The sequence below is a fragment of the Falco rusticolus genome, chromosome 7, assembly GCF_015220075.1.
Source record: "Falco rusticolus isolate bFalRus1 chromosome 7, bFalRus1.pri, whole genome shotgun sequence".
Taxonomy (NCBI): domain Eukaryota; kingdom Metazoa; phylum Chordata; class Aves; order Falconiformes; family Falconidae; genus Falco; species Falco rusticolus.
The window spans coordinates 59778386-59793663 of record NC_051193.1 but is presented as its reverse complement, the minus strand read 5'-3'; the positions used below and the strand labels follow the sequence as shown (position 1 = coordinate 59793663).

The 15278-nt window shown below is 37.3% G+C and overlaps 1 protein-coding gene across 9 annotated transcripts in view; it reads left to right on the top strand.

The window, feature by feature from the left end:
- The window catches only part of HECTD1 (HECT domain E3 ubiquitin protein ligase 1), a 64677-nt gene that overhangs the window by 12215 nt on the left and 37184 nt on the right, over positions 1 to 15278 (top strand). For 6 of the 9 annotated variants that reach the window (XM_037394961.1, XM_037394960.1, XM_037394953.1 and 3 more), the window contains exons 3-10: positions 6150 to 6384; positions 7296 to 7523; positions 10922 to 11203; positions 11445 to 11733; positions 12057 to 12133; positions 12225 to 12323; positions 12654 to 12768; positions 13412 to 13586. In XM_037394961.1, the coding sequence (XP_037250858.1) occupies positions 6150 to 6384; positions 7296 to 7523; positions 10922 to 11203; positions 11445 to 11733; positions 12057 to 12133; positions 12225 to 12323; positions 12654 to 12768; positions 13412 to 13586 (1500 nt within the window). The remainder of the gene's footprint in view (positions 1 to 6149; positions 6385 to 7295; positions 7524 to 10921; positions 11204 to 11444; positions 11734 to 12056; positions 12134 to 12224; positions 12324 to 12653; positions 12769 to 13411; positions 13587 to 15278) is intronic. The other 3 variants (XM_037394962.1, XM_037394956.1, XM_037394955.1) reach the window with 1 other exon arrangement.

Sequence of the window (15278 nt, the reverse complement as noted above, 5' to 3'; positions counted from 1 at the left end):
ATAGCCTTAATTGGCACAGTATTTGGGTCTATATTACTGATGGGACCTAACCTACAGCAAGTATTTGAGACAGTTTTAGGTTTCTTTGATCCATTTTGGCCTGCTTAAGAAAGTCAGTCGAGATTTACCTTGGAATCAAGTTGTTAATAGTGACACATATGTAACATGGCTTGTCTGACTCATTCCTTGGTTCCTACCAGTATTGATTGTATTTGCTTACCTGGTGCTTCATTAAAAAGAGAGGCTGGTCTTTAGAAAGTGCTCTTCTCAGAACCTGGTTGCTAGAATTGCTTCCAGGTGAGCAGTGGATTTCTCTTCCCTGTGCTGCCTTTGCTTACACTTTAGTAACAAGGTGACTTTGCTCAGGATTGGATTGAGTGAAAACTCAAGGATTACTCCGAAAGCCCATTTGCACAGTTTTGAGGTGTAAAGACCATCCACTGAGTAAGGGCAAAACTTTCCCTTTTTTTAGGGGTCACATGCTAGCACAGAGAAATCTACAGTGGGGCTGTGTGACAGAAGGGAGGGGCATACTTTGGACACTTGCTATATGGCGATGACAGTCTTGATCCCATCTTCCATCGCGTGCTGGTGTTGCCATCTACCCCTTCCAGTTCCTTCTCGGACACTACTCACACATGCATGTTCTTGTCCCTGAGACACGTAGAGCAGATGCTGAGAGTTTCAACCATGAGAGACCCATGTAATAGCTTAGTGCGGATTTGGGGATTAGAGGGTGATCTCTATAAAGCTGACCTGTGTGCTTCTGTTTGTGACACAGCTATTGATAGAAAAGTTATCTGCAGCATAATGACTGAAGTTCTTCAGAATGACAGCTGTACAATTTTATGCTGTAATTATTCTAGCTGCCTGTGGGAGAAGACTGTAGCTGGAGCACTGGGGATGTGTTGGTGTGCCCTTCTCTGCTATTACAGGCTCAACCATTGATCTAGACTGTTGAATGACAGAACTGTTCTGTTCCTGTGCTAGCAAGAGCTTCGGTGACTGCCAAGGTCTGAGTGTACTCCAGTAGGCAAAAAGAATCTGAATTTCTCTCTATGGCATGTGCCTGCTTATGAATGTAATCTGTGTGCATCTTTTAAGAGTTCCTTTGTAACTAACCATCTTTTGTCTACTAGAACACTAGTTTGTAGTGTTCACTATGAAATAAATACAGTGATGTTTTACTACAGAATATTGACATTTGTTTGGTTTTGTTGCTTTGTATTGAGGATGTTCCGTAAGTGTGTTAATCCCTTTAGAAAACTCTCAGCAGTCCATGTGGTTTATCTAGTTGTGTAGTAAATTTGCTCTCCCTTTATTCAGCTGCTGCTTTTGATTCTACCAAATTTTCTAATGCCTGGACTAAATATTTTGCAAAGAATATAAGTAATTATTAGAGAACCAAGGTCAAAGGTTTTTTTGCTACCTTCAGTAGAAGTAGCACTTCATGTGTAGGTTGTATATCTTCCTCTTGTTCTGAATATTGCTGCTCCAAGTAAAGCAAAGTAGAGCGTCATTCTTACCTGATCATTTTGCACACGTGTTCAGAACAGCAGTTTGGGTGGCAAATGTGGGTTTTAATGAAAGCAGTGCAATTCAGTCCTTCGATAGCTTTTGGAGGAGCCAGAATAACAAATTGCCTTCCCTAGAACCTCTCTATTAAAATAGCAGTAAATGCTGGTAATGGGTTAGCTGACAGTAAACTAGTAGTAACATCCTTTAAAAAGCTGTGAGGAAGTGGAATAAGGAAACCCAATGTAACGATGCAATATGCTGAACAGTAAATAGCAGTTGTTAAAACTGCTGACATATCAAGGTAAGATGTAATAGTGTGGGGTGATATGTTTGCATTCTTTTGTCTGTATCTGTCCTATTGTACAATGATACTTCAGGTTTTCTAGGATGGAATCTGTTGGTTTGCCCTGGTACTGCAGGGAGGTCCTGATCTGTCACAAGAGCCCTTGGATGCCCCAGTATGACAAATACTAATGACTTCTATGTCACGGGCAACAGATGAGGAGAAGGAGGGGCTAAATATTAATAGCCACTCTTCTGGATAGAAGACAATGCAGCGAGAGGTTCAGAGCTACTAATGAACGGGGCTCTGTCTTGAACTAATGTGTCTAATGATCACAAGACTGCAATAAAGTGCAGGTGGGAAGAAGGTGGCATTTTAAGCTTGCAGGGTGTGCTGCTTAGAATGAGGTACAGCAATGTGTTGGCCTGAAATAATATTACAGAGCAATGGGCAAGATAGCGTAGAGGTCCTGTCTAGGCAAACTGGTGCGTTGTGGACTGCTTTGGCTAAATGTCTCTCTTGTATCTGAGAATCTAACTGATGGCTTTATTTTCAAAGTCAATGTCAACGTTACTATCATCGTTTGGGGCATGAGTTGGACTTCTTGCCAGCTATGACCTCTTGGAAAAAATAGTAGCTGTATATAATAGATTGTTAAGGCAGTGTTTGTAAAACAATAATAAAAGTACTTTTTTTTTTTTAGAGACTCAGGGCTGATAGAATCCAGGTTTGTCTGTTTCGCTTTCCTCAGAAATACTTGTCACTTTGTATGCATTTCATTACCTGCTGTGATTTTAGGGGTAGCAACTTGATTTGTATTACTGTGTAGAACTTGAACCAAATTGTTTGAGTTAGGAGAAGCATGAGGGGGAAGATGACACAGTGGTGTCATTGGTGTCATCTTGACAACACAGTGTGCTACAGTAAGAAACAGCAGCTCATTTTCTGTTTTGGAGACTTAAGGAAAAAGTCTGGTTTGATCTGTGGCCCGCCCCTCCCCCGCCCCCTCCCCCCCCCCCAACAATGGCTGAGAAAAATGAAGTTTACACTTCTATCACTTCTAAATCTGTGTGAACTGTAATAACAATCAAGCTTTAAGTTATCTTTATATGCATCATTTTGGCTGATACTTCTTCATACACGATACTGGTTTTCACCTTTTTTACTATGCATTTTTCTGTTACACATTGATTATATGGTTTGTTAGATTAGTTTATAGTTGGACCAGGGCATTCAATTAGAAGGCTAGACTTTCTTCATTGTTAGGTAACAGGCAATTGTTTGAAATTATTGAATGAGTTCTGCATTGAAATACAATGAATTAACTTTTTAAAAGAAAAAAATATTAAAGATAATACACATCGCAGATGCTTAGTTTGCAGTAAATTAGTATGTACTGGAGTGGATAGTCCATAAAATCTTGTGCCACAAAGCTGGTGTGTTTTGTTCTGTTTTACTTTCAAGCCTGTGATTTCATGTGTGTTGTTTCTTGATTTACTGCAGGAAAAAGGAGGAGAAAGCACTTCAAGCTGCAGTATGACCTTTTTTCCTCCTTTTTTTTTTTCCTCTTTAGTCTTCATTATTGTCTTTTAATAAATCTTTATAAAACGTTTCTGCTGCCTTTTCTACGTGGTGTGGTCGAGTTCTCTACTTCCTGGTTACTAGGAATATCCAACAATGCTACAAAAAACCCTCCAAAAAATCCCAAGAACCCCTGAAACCAAAATAAAAAAACCAAAATCCAAACTGTTAAAAGAAACAAGCATCAAGTACATAGAGCTTGGAGGTTGAAGTAGCTTCAAAGAATTTTCTGTGAAAGCTCTTTATTAAAATTAGATCAGCTGCTATTTTCAGAAAGGATGAATAGTTTAATTTTTTCAGAACAAGTGAAGTTATTATTGCTGCTTTTATAGGAATTCAACGTGCCTTACCATAGTCGAGAAAATTAGTCGAAGTCTGGGTTGCTTTTTATTTTGAGAACTGGGCAGTTCCCACAGGTTGTGTGTGACGTATCTACAGGTTCTTCCTGAAACCTTATGATACAACTTAGTTTCCTTATTGGAGGACTGGAAATCATTCCTCTAAGTTAGAAAACAAATGTCCTGACAGCAAGGGGAGGTTGTTATTTGCCTCCTAATTGAAAAAGTATGGTCTCTGACTAATGTAGCTAGAGGCTCTGCCAAAAAGTCATTTTAGAAAAAAACCAAACCCTTAAGCTTTGCCAGCGAGCTGTGCTGTTGTAAGAAGAGTGTTGCTGATACTGTGCACTGGCGTTTATGTGCTGACAAAGGATTCAATATAAATGATAGGCTCTTAGTAAATTTATATTTTTGCTGTATCTGCTGGGTAATTGGCTCTTGTAGACAGGTGTTTTAAGGACAGGAATGGGTTTCTTAAAATTTTTAAATTTATATTTTCAGAAAATACAGCCAAGTGCCATTTGTACTATGTCTTTTTATAAACTGTTAAATCATAGGAAAAATTTTAATGTTAGATTTGCCAAGTGTTGCTTTTAACTCCCTGCAAAAATCTAGAGGGTTTTTTCTGCTGCTGTCTTTGGAAACCTAAGAAAAATGTTTACTACTACTTGCTAGAATTACAGTGGAGACAGTGGAGTTGCTTACCTTCCACTTAGTTATATGTGTATGGGTTTGGATATTTATTTTTTTTTAGGATTTGTCTTTATTGGTAGTCTTTTGCAATATAATGCTTGAAGAAAACTGTTCATAGTAATGTTTTAGTGATCTGTCTGCTGTTGCATAAAATGCAGTGTAAAAGATCCAACAGCAAAACACTTGAACAGGTAGCACTGTCTGCTCTGAATCTTGTGTCATGAAACGCTCGTTATGTCATTGTATGGTAGTCCTCTAACAATGAGTACAGATTTCAGGCTTCTTTTTCAAGAGGATAATGTATTTTAAATGCAGTGTTACTGTTAAACTCGTCTTAAAAAAGTGGAGTTCAACAGCAAATTTTTAAAGAGTTAACAGACAGTATAGGCTGGATAGGCCAATATAACTACTAAATGTGTCATTAAGGATCATTGGGTAATAAATAATAATGACTGACAAATAAATATAATTACTTCATAAAGCGTGGCTAGATCTTCAAGGAAACTATTGGCATTTTGCTGTCCCAGTATTTGGTGCCTTTGTATGAGTCACTGTGCATACCAGATGGGATACTGAATGACCTCTGGGTTATTCCACGGAGTGATTCATAAATGAGTCTTCCAGACCAAAAAGCATGCTATTATTTTTGTTCTTTTTTGGCTTTAAAAAAGTTTTAGGCCTTCTTTTGCAGGCCAAAAGCCGAGTTTAAGGAAAAGTTGCAATATTTGCTTCCTGTAGATTTAGTCTGATCTCCTGCATCTGGGGATGAGGTATCCAGGTTTTTTGACTACTGTCACAGTGTACATCCCCTTCCTTTAATTCCCCAACGCCACCTTGGAAGTACTCTACCACTGTGGTGAGCAATCATTGTTATTTATTGCTAAGTAAGTATGCTATTGGAAGATAAATTATCTGAAAGTATAGCTCCATGGTTTAGAACTTTTGATCCAAATCGGTCTTAACCACAGAGTGAAAAGCATGGTTAGGACCAAACATTTTAGTTTGTATACTGTTAGGTCAGAGGGATAGGAGGACTGTTGCAGCTTGCTTATTTTGTTTTGAAGTTGTGGGAGTGTTCTTGACTGTCCTTGCATATGGAAATGAGGCTAACAATAAAGAGGAGAGCCAAAGGCTACCAAGGCATGAATATGAGGAAAAAATGCAATAGAAGCAAGCAAAATGAATATAAATATATTCTCAGTGTGGTTAGGGGAAAAAGAATGGGGTAAGGTAAAACAGGATAAAAAGACAAGTGAGAATATAACATAGGGAAGAATGACCACTCAGAGAATTAAATTGTGTGACAAAACCCAAACCTTTAGTCTTTGTATCAAACCCACTATTTCATGATTAAGTAGCTATTTATCATCATGAACCTTGAAGCTCTGTTAAGAAAAAATAGATTTCATTTAGTGATGTGAGGTTAATTCCTGAAATGATTTCCCAAGAGGATAAATTTTTCCTGTATGATTGTAAAATTCCAAGAATAGGGTTTTTTCTGCTGGTTTCCTCCTTTAATACAGCATCTTTTCAGGTAACTGATTTGAATTTTGGGGAGTGTATGAGATGCCTGCATCCTAGCATTCTAAATGAATACTCTGAACCAACTATAAACCAATAGAGTAAATCATGAAAAGCCTTAATCTGTTAATGTGAAACTGTACGAAATTAGGTGATGTAGAGAAACTTGCACAACTTAGTAATGTGTTGTTGTGTTGTGTTTTTTTTTCCTGCAGATGCCCTCCTCGAACTTTTTTACCAGCACTGTGCAAAATTTTTCTTGATGAAAGTGCTCCAGACAATGTATTAGAAGTAACAGCTCGTGCCATAACGTATTATCTGGATGTATCAGCCGAATGCACCCGTAGGATTGTGGGAGTGGATGGAGCTATCAAGGCACTTTGTAATCGTTTAGTAGTTGTTGAACTTAACAACAGAACAAGCAGAGATTTGGCTGAGCAGTGTGTGAAGGTACGTGTTTTTAACAGAACCTTCTGCTTTTAAGAAGGAGGTAGAAAATTTGCTGTTATTAAAAGCTTCCTCATATTCTAATCCTATTTAGTTTATTAAAATGTGAAGTGAAAACACAGAGTATGATAGAAGTGTACCTGCCAGCAATGCTGCTTATCTTTACGGTCAGTCTGGTGCTCTTCAAAGCTGAGATCCCTTTAAAAAACAAACAAACAAAAAACAACACATAGAAAAAGAAACAAAAAAAACCCAGAAGAAAGTTTTCCTGTTCATCTCACATGGTTAGAATGCTAAGGGCTAATTTTACGCTAAAAAGGGAACAAAGAATTGCTCCACATACAGTTACATTACCTGCTGTAGAACAATTGTCTGTTGTCTCTTCACTAGCACTAGACACAGCTCCTCTGCACCTATGTGAAGTTTTCAGAAAAATTTACAAGACCTTCAAAACTTCCTGTTTAAAGCATAACTCATGGCACGTGATAGCATATAGAGTCCTTGATTACCATGGCATCAGACTCTATGCATGTATTTCCTATTTACTAGTTTTAGTCTACTCAAAAGCACTACACTGAAGCACTGGAGTAACAGTGCTCTTGGAAGTGTAACGCTTTTGGTTGTGGGTTATCCAAAGGCTTAATTATCCCAGGAAGAGATGCTGTTATCTAGCCGTCTCTCATGAACACCTGTTAAGACCATGCTGTTGGGAAATGTTCTTGTATTTGCTTGTGTATTTTTGAAGAACGCTGTAACTACTAGATTACTGGAGGCTGTGGCCCTTTCTGGGTGTTGAGGAGTTTGGGGTTTTTGTTCTGTAGTTTCATTTTCTTAACCAGTGCTGTAGATGGATATAAACAAATAACTGACTTCTTATGTTTACCTCATTCTAATTAAATTTTATGTTGTCATAGGTGTTAGAATTAATCTGTACGCGTGAGTCGGGAGCTGTGTTTGAAGCTGGAGGGTTGAATTGTGTTCTGACATTCATTCGTGACAGTGGACACCTTGTTCATAAAGATACTTTGCATTCAGCTATGGCTGTAGTATCCAGACTCTGTGGCAAAATGGAGCCTCAGGATTCTTCATTAGAGATTTGTGTGGAATCACTGTCTAGTTTATTAAAACACGAAGACCATCAGGTAATGTAATAGTTGTCTCAATATGCTGTGAACTGAGTGTCTGTTATGTTTAATAAATGAATGGCTAGGTATTTTTATATAGCCTCCACAATTATACGGTTTACGTAGTAGTTGTTATATTTGGATATTATGATAGTTTCCTTTTACAGTTGTCATGACAAGGATAAAAATACTGCTTAGTGTTTTGACTCCAAGAACTATTGTGTGAATATGATCTTATTTAACCTCTGAAAACTTTACTGGAAAATATCCTGTAACTTATCAGTGCATTTTAAAATACTTTCTGAAGTAAATATTGTTCTATGACTGCACCACAGTCACTATTAAATTGAGCGTAAGTAAGAGACAAAAATCAATTTGGTTTGTTTTTCTTTTGCCAAACTAAGAGAAGCAATAAAACCATCCGTAATCAATGCTAAAATATTACATTGGAAGCCAGCTGAAGTGGTACTGCTGTAATGCAACACCACTTTATTGCAGTTTTATTAACTGGAGATGAAGTAGTCCTTGTAAAATCTAGAGAAATGAATCCTAGAGGAATTTTCTTCCTACTAGTAGAATCCTTGCGTGAATGTTACACTAAAGCTTCACAATAGCTATTTAGCCAAATTCTTGCTGTAGTCTGGCCAGGCTTCTTGGCCATATCATACTCGGTCACGGTTTCACCCCTACCTCTGTCCTCATTCTTTTCTCTACATTTCTTACCCTCTGAGTCTGGTTTATTAAGCGCATCGTATTTGGGAGACTAAATCTTCTTGCCTTCTTGCCTGTGAGCTAAATTGTTTTAAATATATTTTTAGATCTTTTTGGAAGACCCACTTGGCAGGGGACTGTCACACTATTTCAGTACAAGCTACCATGCTTTTTAGACATTACATAACTTTATTAATGCACTGATCATCTCAGGCAAGCTAATCCTGAATTTAGACTAAATCTGTAGTATTTTAACTGTTTCACAATTTATAATGTGTTTGAAAAAAGCAATTGGGGATCTGAATGGCTGTTGGGAATCTGCATGAGAGCTCAAATTAACCTAATCTTTTAGCAGTTTAGCTTTAAGATAAGTGTGCTTAAGATTGGAGCAACCCAGATGAAGATAAGTAAATCTGTACTGTTTCCTTGAGATACCTCTTTTGTGTGAAACAAACCTCAGGATTTACAGTGAATGTTGATGTGTGTTACAGATTTGCCCAGTAACTTCCTTTGTAAAGTTCTGTTGTTCCCCCCTCATCCTCATCGTTGGATTCAGTCACTTTTTGTGTGGGCTGCCAGTTAGTAACATCACTTGAGGAAAGAGTTCAGGCCATATGAATGTAGCCCCAGGAGCAGCTTATTTATAAAGTTGCTTTTTTAACCTTTCTACTAAACTTGCAGTTTGTGAGAAGCAATGTAAATACTTCCACAGTACTCTCTCTTGCTTTGTAAACTGATGCCGCTAATGCGGTATGTTAAATAAACTGAACCTTTCTTGTGTATTTCTGACAGAGCTGTTCTGGTAAATACCCATAAAATATATACGGATTACATAAAGATTGGCAGAATTGTTTATCCATTGAGCTGTCAAAGATCTGGAGCAAAATACCAAAGGACACGAGCAGTGACCATTACAAGTTAAAGAAAATATCCCTTGCAAAAAAATACTGATTAATCAGAATGCTTGGCATGCAGGGATGTTGCCAGCAGTTTAGCATGCTTTGCATGTATTCAGGAGAAATTTTGTTTTTCAAGTCCTTGCAAACTTAATGGAGATTTAAGATTTTAACTTCATGAAGTGTGGCTGATACTCTAATCTTGTTCTGTGTGTTGATGAGTAGCTGTTTTTAAGCCTATGCTATGTGATAGCTGACAATCATTTTGAAAATGGGCTACACCAGAAGTTTATGACGTTTTAGGGAGTAAGAACTGTAATAATGTAGAGGTTGGTAAATAATAGATACTGTTGGGTTTTTGATTTGTGGTTGATTTTTGTAAAATTATTTCTTGACATCAGTTTGGTTTGCTGCTGCACATCTATGATGGCAAATGTGCCGTAAGCAGCTTGTTGTCATATGCCTGTGCGAGCCTCTTGATTTGAAAGATGGAGACGCTTTTCATGTGTAATGAAAGAGACGTTAAAGGCATAACCTCCCTTTCTTTTCAATACTGACATGAAAAGAAGCCAGATCCTTTCCTGGGTGGTTGGCCAGCAGTACTGTTTTGCCAGATTAAGAGGGTCATCAATAAGCCTTGTTTCCACAGTGTCGCTGTTGGTGGTTTGTTTTGGGTTTTTTTTGTGAGAAACCTAAATTTGGAAGTTAAAATTTTATTGTCACAAAAATGCTCGTGTATTCCTGGGTCAGGTGGTCAGTGGACAATCTGGGTTATCTAAAGGTAAAATCTGCTTTTCCCAATTTGTCCTATATTTAGGCTTGGTCCGGTTGAACAAATTCTTTTACTTAAGAGAAGTATGTAGACCTTTAAATACAACTATAACTTCACTGTCAGTTTAATACTTCAGGAGTTCTGAGTTGGTGCCTTAGCTAATGGCTTCTTTGAAAGCATTTCTTTTAATAGAAAGCACCAAATTAATATAACATTGTAAAATTAACATAATGTTAACTATGAATTATAATATAATTATAACAGAATATTTTGTATTCGATACTTACGGAAGGTAAAACTGTAAAGAATTTTTTGTCTTCATTGCTCTTTGAGAAACAGATCTGAAATACAGTACATGTTTGGAAGTAAAAGCTCATAGTGTGTTTTCGTGGTGCTTTGGTTTTTGTGTGGGTTTTTAAGTTTTATTATTAGAAGACTGCTTTAACAGTTTCTAGCATCAGAACAACCAGAAGTTTAAGCATTCCATATTTCAATACCAAGCTGTGGGTTTGTTTTGTTGTCTTTTTTTTTTTTTTTTTTTTTTCCCCAAACTGTGTTGTCAGAACGGACAATTGCTAGTGGGTGGGGGATTATAAATAGTTTTCTTTAAGAACAACATCTGTAACGAAAAACTTTTAAAAATGTGCTTCCAATATCTATTAATTTGGTTGTTAAATGTGTTGTTTTAGATTGATGTGGGATTTTGCTCATGTAGTTAAGGAGATGCTCACAGTACTGACCTTGAGACAAAGAAAAATCATTTCCTTGATTACTGTATATCATCAACAGAGAGAAGGGGGGAAGAACGGAGGAACCCAACAATAATACAATCCTTCAGTGAGCAGTTCAGGCCACTGATGGGTTCCAGCTTGAAGTTTCTGGCTTAAAAAAAAAGTTTGTCTCCTCCATTCACATTCACTGAAGGGAACCCAGGGAAATCAGCTTCTTCGATGGGCCCTGTATTCTTATCACTACCCCCTTAGGATCTTCTTATTTGTAACAGATTTTTTATCATTTCTCATGTACTTCTTTCTTAGGTTTCAGATGGAGCTCTGAGATGCTTTGCTTCATTAGCTGACAGATTCACACGGCGTGGAGTTGACCCAGCCCCGTTAGCTAAGCATGGATTAACTGAGGAGTTGTTATCTCGCATGGCAGCTGCTGGTGGGACAGCATCAGGACCATCTTCAGCTTGCAAACCTGGACGGAGTAGCACTGGAGCACCATCTACAGCTGCAGACTCTAAATTAAGTAATCAGGTGTCAACTATTGTAAGCCTGTTGTCAACCCTGTGTAGAGGCTCTCCAGTAGTGACACACGTAAGAAATCCTTTTACGCTACAGCTTTTTGTTCTCATAGGGTTTCTCCCTTCATGTACTTTAATATATGCAAGATTTGTGTTGCTATTTTATATATAGATGTACAGATTTTATATACATACATACACACACATATATATAGGTTATTTATAAGGAGGGGAAAAAAGGAAACATTTCATATGGACATGAAACCCAATTCTGATAGTATTTTCTAAAGCCCTGTATATTTTTTATTGTTCAGACTTTTAATTATTTCCAGGATCTCCTAAGATCTGAACTTCCAGATTCTATAGAAAGTGCGTTGCAGGGTGATGAGAGATGTGTACTGGATACCATGCGGTTAGTAGATCTTCTTTTGGTGCTACTGTTCGAAGGGAGAAAAGCCCTGCCAAAATCCAGTGCTGGATCTACAGGCAGAATCCCAGGATTGCGAAGACTGGATAGTTCTGGGGAACGTTCTCATCGGCAGCTGATAGATTGCATCCGCAGTAAGGACACTGATGCACTAATAGATGCTATTGACACAGGAGGTAAGCAGAAATACTCTGAAAATGAGATAGATAAATCTTTTTTTGTTTTGTAATCTACAGTGTCATAACAAATGCTTAGGTAGTACTTTGCAAATTTTTATATATGAGTTCACTTTGTTAAATACACAACAGATCTGGTTAGTAGTAATTTCTATGCTGCTACTTTACTTTTTTTTAATTGCAGTTAAGGGCATAAATGCTTCCCTAGAATTGTTGATTATGCTTCATATTTCTTAAGACCTGCCATTTATTTAAAGAACATTGCTGAAGTTTAATTTATGATTCTGGGAGCTTTAACTACTTAATTTAATTTTATCTTTCAGCTTTTGAAGTAAATTTTATGGATGATGTAGGACAAACTCTTTTAAACTGGGCCTCAGCTTTTGGAACTCAGGAAATGGTAAATTAGTTGTATAGAATCTTAAAAACTTAGGTTATTTATGTAAAGAAAGAGATGAAAAAGACCTAGTTTCCTTTTTCTTGTTTAACAGGTAGAATTTCTCTGTGAAAGGGGTGCTGATGTTAACAGAGGTCAGAGGTCATCCTCATTACATTATGCAGCATGTTTTGGAAGACCTCAGGTAGCAAAGGTATGATTTAAACTGATACTTAAAGCCTTACATGCTGAGATTTTCCCTTATTCTGTACAAAATGTCTTTGATGCAATATGTTTAATACTTGCAGTGTCATATATTTACATGTTTTTCACAGTGTCTATCACAATGAAAATTTTTCATTATGATAGGGCAGTAATATGGATAAAAGTAGTTTTATGTTGGCTCTCCGGATATAAAAAGCAACGTGATGGTCTAACTTTGCTTAGAAGCATGAGAGAAGTGTAGAAAAGATATATGAAAAACATGTTTACTACATTGGAAGAAGGAATCTTAATGTTTATTTCATATTTAAAATATTCTCAGACTCTCTTACGACATGGTGCAAACCCTGATTTGAGAGATGAAGATGGGAAAACTCCTTTAGACAAAGCTCGCGAAAGGGGGCATAGTGAAGTAGTAGCTATTCTTCAGTCTCCAGGTGAGTGCGGTTCTTAGTTCCATGCCCTTCTTAGTTAACCTATCTGAGCATTTCTACTAATTTGATTATTAGGTTTTTACTATATCAAGGTTCATTTAAGAAAAATAATACATTTTGTGACCAGCCTTCCTTAACCTGCAAAGTACATGTAAAAATCTTAATATTTAGGATATTCTTAGGGGACAGGGATTACTGAAGAAACTGGGGGCTGGGCACAGGCAGTGCCAGTTGTCCTGCTCTTCAGCTGTGGAATGGGACTAGACTGGGATTTTGCTGTGGGTTCAGAGGATGTCAGCTTCAGCTTTGGTAGCTTCTTTGGCATCTTTTCTTTCTACGTGGGAACTGCACTTCACCTGCTCGTGAGACTTTTGTAGTGTTGGAGCCACAGGTTGTTATGGGTTCATATTTAGTTCACTTTTAAGGACTCTTGAGCTTCTCCTGTGACCGGTCTTTGGTGTTGCTTATTATCAAATGGTTTTCTTCAGGAAGTCTTGCACGTGTAAATTTCTTATTTTTAGGATGCATATTCCCTTTCAGGTACTTAGGTGTTAGTAAAGAAAACTCTTAGGTTTATCTGAAGGAGTTTTTTATTTGTTTGTTTGGGTTTTTGTCTTTGAACATTTTGGGGAAATATATTTTCCAGGGGACTGGATGTGTCCTGTTAACAAAGGAGATGAGAAGAAAAAGAAAGATGCAAACAAGGATGAGGAAGAATGTAACGAACCCAAAGGAGATCCAGAAATGGCACCTATATACTTGAAAAGATTATTGCCTGTGTTTGCACAAACATTTCAACAAACTATGTTGCCTTCAATAAGGTAATACTGTCTTAGTAGACAACTTCCCTGCATATTTTGGATTTCTTAATACACTCTGTTTAAAAAGCCAAGGTGGTTGGTTTTTTTTAATTTAAAAATTACAACATCTAAAACTTTAAATAATGTGAAGTTAAACATATTTCTGTTTGAATAGAAGTGATGGTTTGAAAAGTTTTGCAAGTCTGATTTTTTACTTAGTATTTTAAGTAGCATTTTTTCCTTTCTGGGGAAGTGGTGTCTTGAAAAAAGTACGGTTAACTAGAAGTGGGAGAGTGAGGCATACTCTTGTCTATAGTAGCATGATGAAAAAATGCTGTGTTCATATAGTACTTTTTATGGACTGCGTATTTAGTAACAGCTGTTTGTAGCCACTCTATTGAAAGTACTAATTTGGGAGAGGAAAACTGATAAAGTGGTATCAGCATACATTCACTGGAAAACTGGAAAGGCTGGAAAAAGCTATTTTAGAAGGTTTTAGAAGACTTCTTAGCAGCTTAAGTGTTAATCAGCTAGAGAAGATGCCTCTTACTGAGAGAATTAAAAGAATGTAATCTAATTTAATACTTTAAAAGGAATACAGTGGGTGGTATAATGGTTGTGATAAATTGCATCTGACCATAACCTCTCAGCCTTGTACACTAAAAATATAGCATTTGCTCCATCTCTTGTGTTCCCAGTGTTTATAGGTACTTTGAGGGGTGAAAATACAAGATAAAGAGAGACTTGAGTGGAGACTGTACATGAGCTGATGATAGGAGCTTAAACTAGGTCATTTAAATGAAGGATATAAGAAACTATGTTAATAATCTGTGCATGATTAACTGGTGTTGCAGATAGTGGAAAGAAGCAGTTGTCTCTCTGTAGTTTTAAAGTTTTCTTTATGAATCGAGTAAATCATTTTAAAAGCTAGTCAAATGAAAAATTCAGCTTTAACCATACAGAAGTTATTGGTTTCCAAATTAATTGTAGCTTCTAATATGGAAAGCTGCGTGATCTAATAGTAAATTTAGACTTTAAAACGACAGGGATCTCAGGAAAACATGGTAAGTATGTGACACAAATGGAAGGCTGGATACCTATGATGAAGACAAAGTGCGCAGAAGTGAATTGCCATCACTAAGAGTGAATAAAGACAGAATGTAGAATAGTTTACCTATGTAGAGGAATGAAGCTGGGTTAATTATCATTGATAACATACAGCTGTGGGCTGGCTTCAGGGGTGGTGGGTTGGCTGGTGTAGACAAGGTGCAGCTGTGGCTGTTCTGTGAAGAGGTTGGGCAGCCGAGGAAGAAGCAGAGAGAAGAGAGAGAGAGCGCGTGTGTGCCCTGGGTGAGGAGAGACGAGGAGAAGGCAGCGGAGGGACTGACATGAAGGGTGTGTTGGTATGAGATGGTAAAAGACTTTGTTGCAGCCGACTAGTTTGGAGAGTGCTGCGACATACCTAGAGAAGGGCTGAGGAAGGAAAAATATGTTAGACTCATAGTGCTGTAGAATCAAAAAAGAACAGCAAGTGCATTATTGTTAAAGATAATCTAGAATTTATTACCAATAACCAATTCTGGTTCCAATAACGAGAACTGAAAGTAATTTAATTTTTATTCTGTTTTGAAAGCATGTATAAATGTAGTGCAAAAGCAGTTTTATCTTGAACCTTCTTGTTGGTTTTATTACTGCTTGCTTTATCTTTGTAAT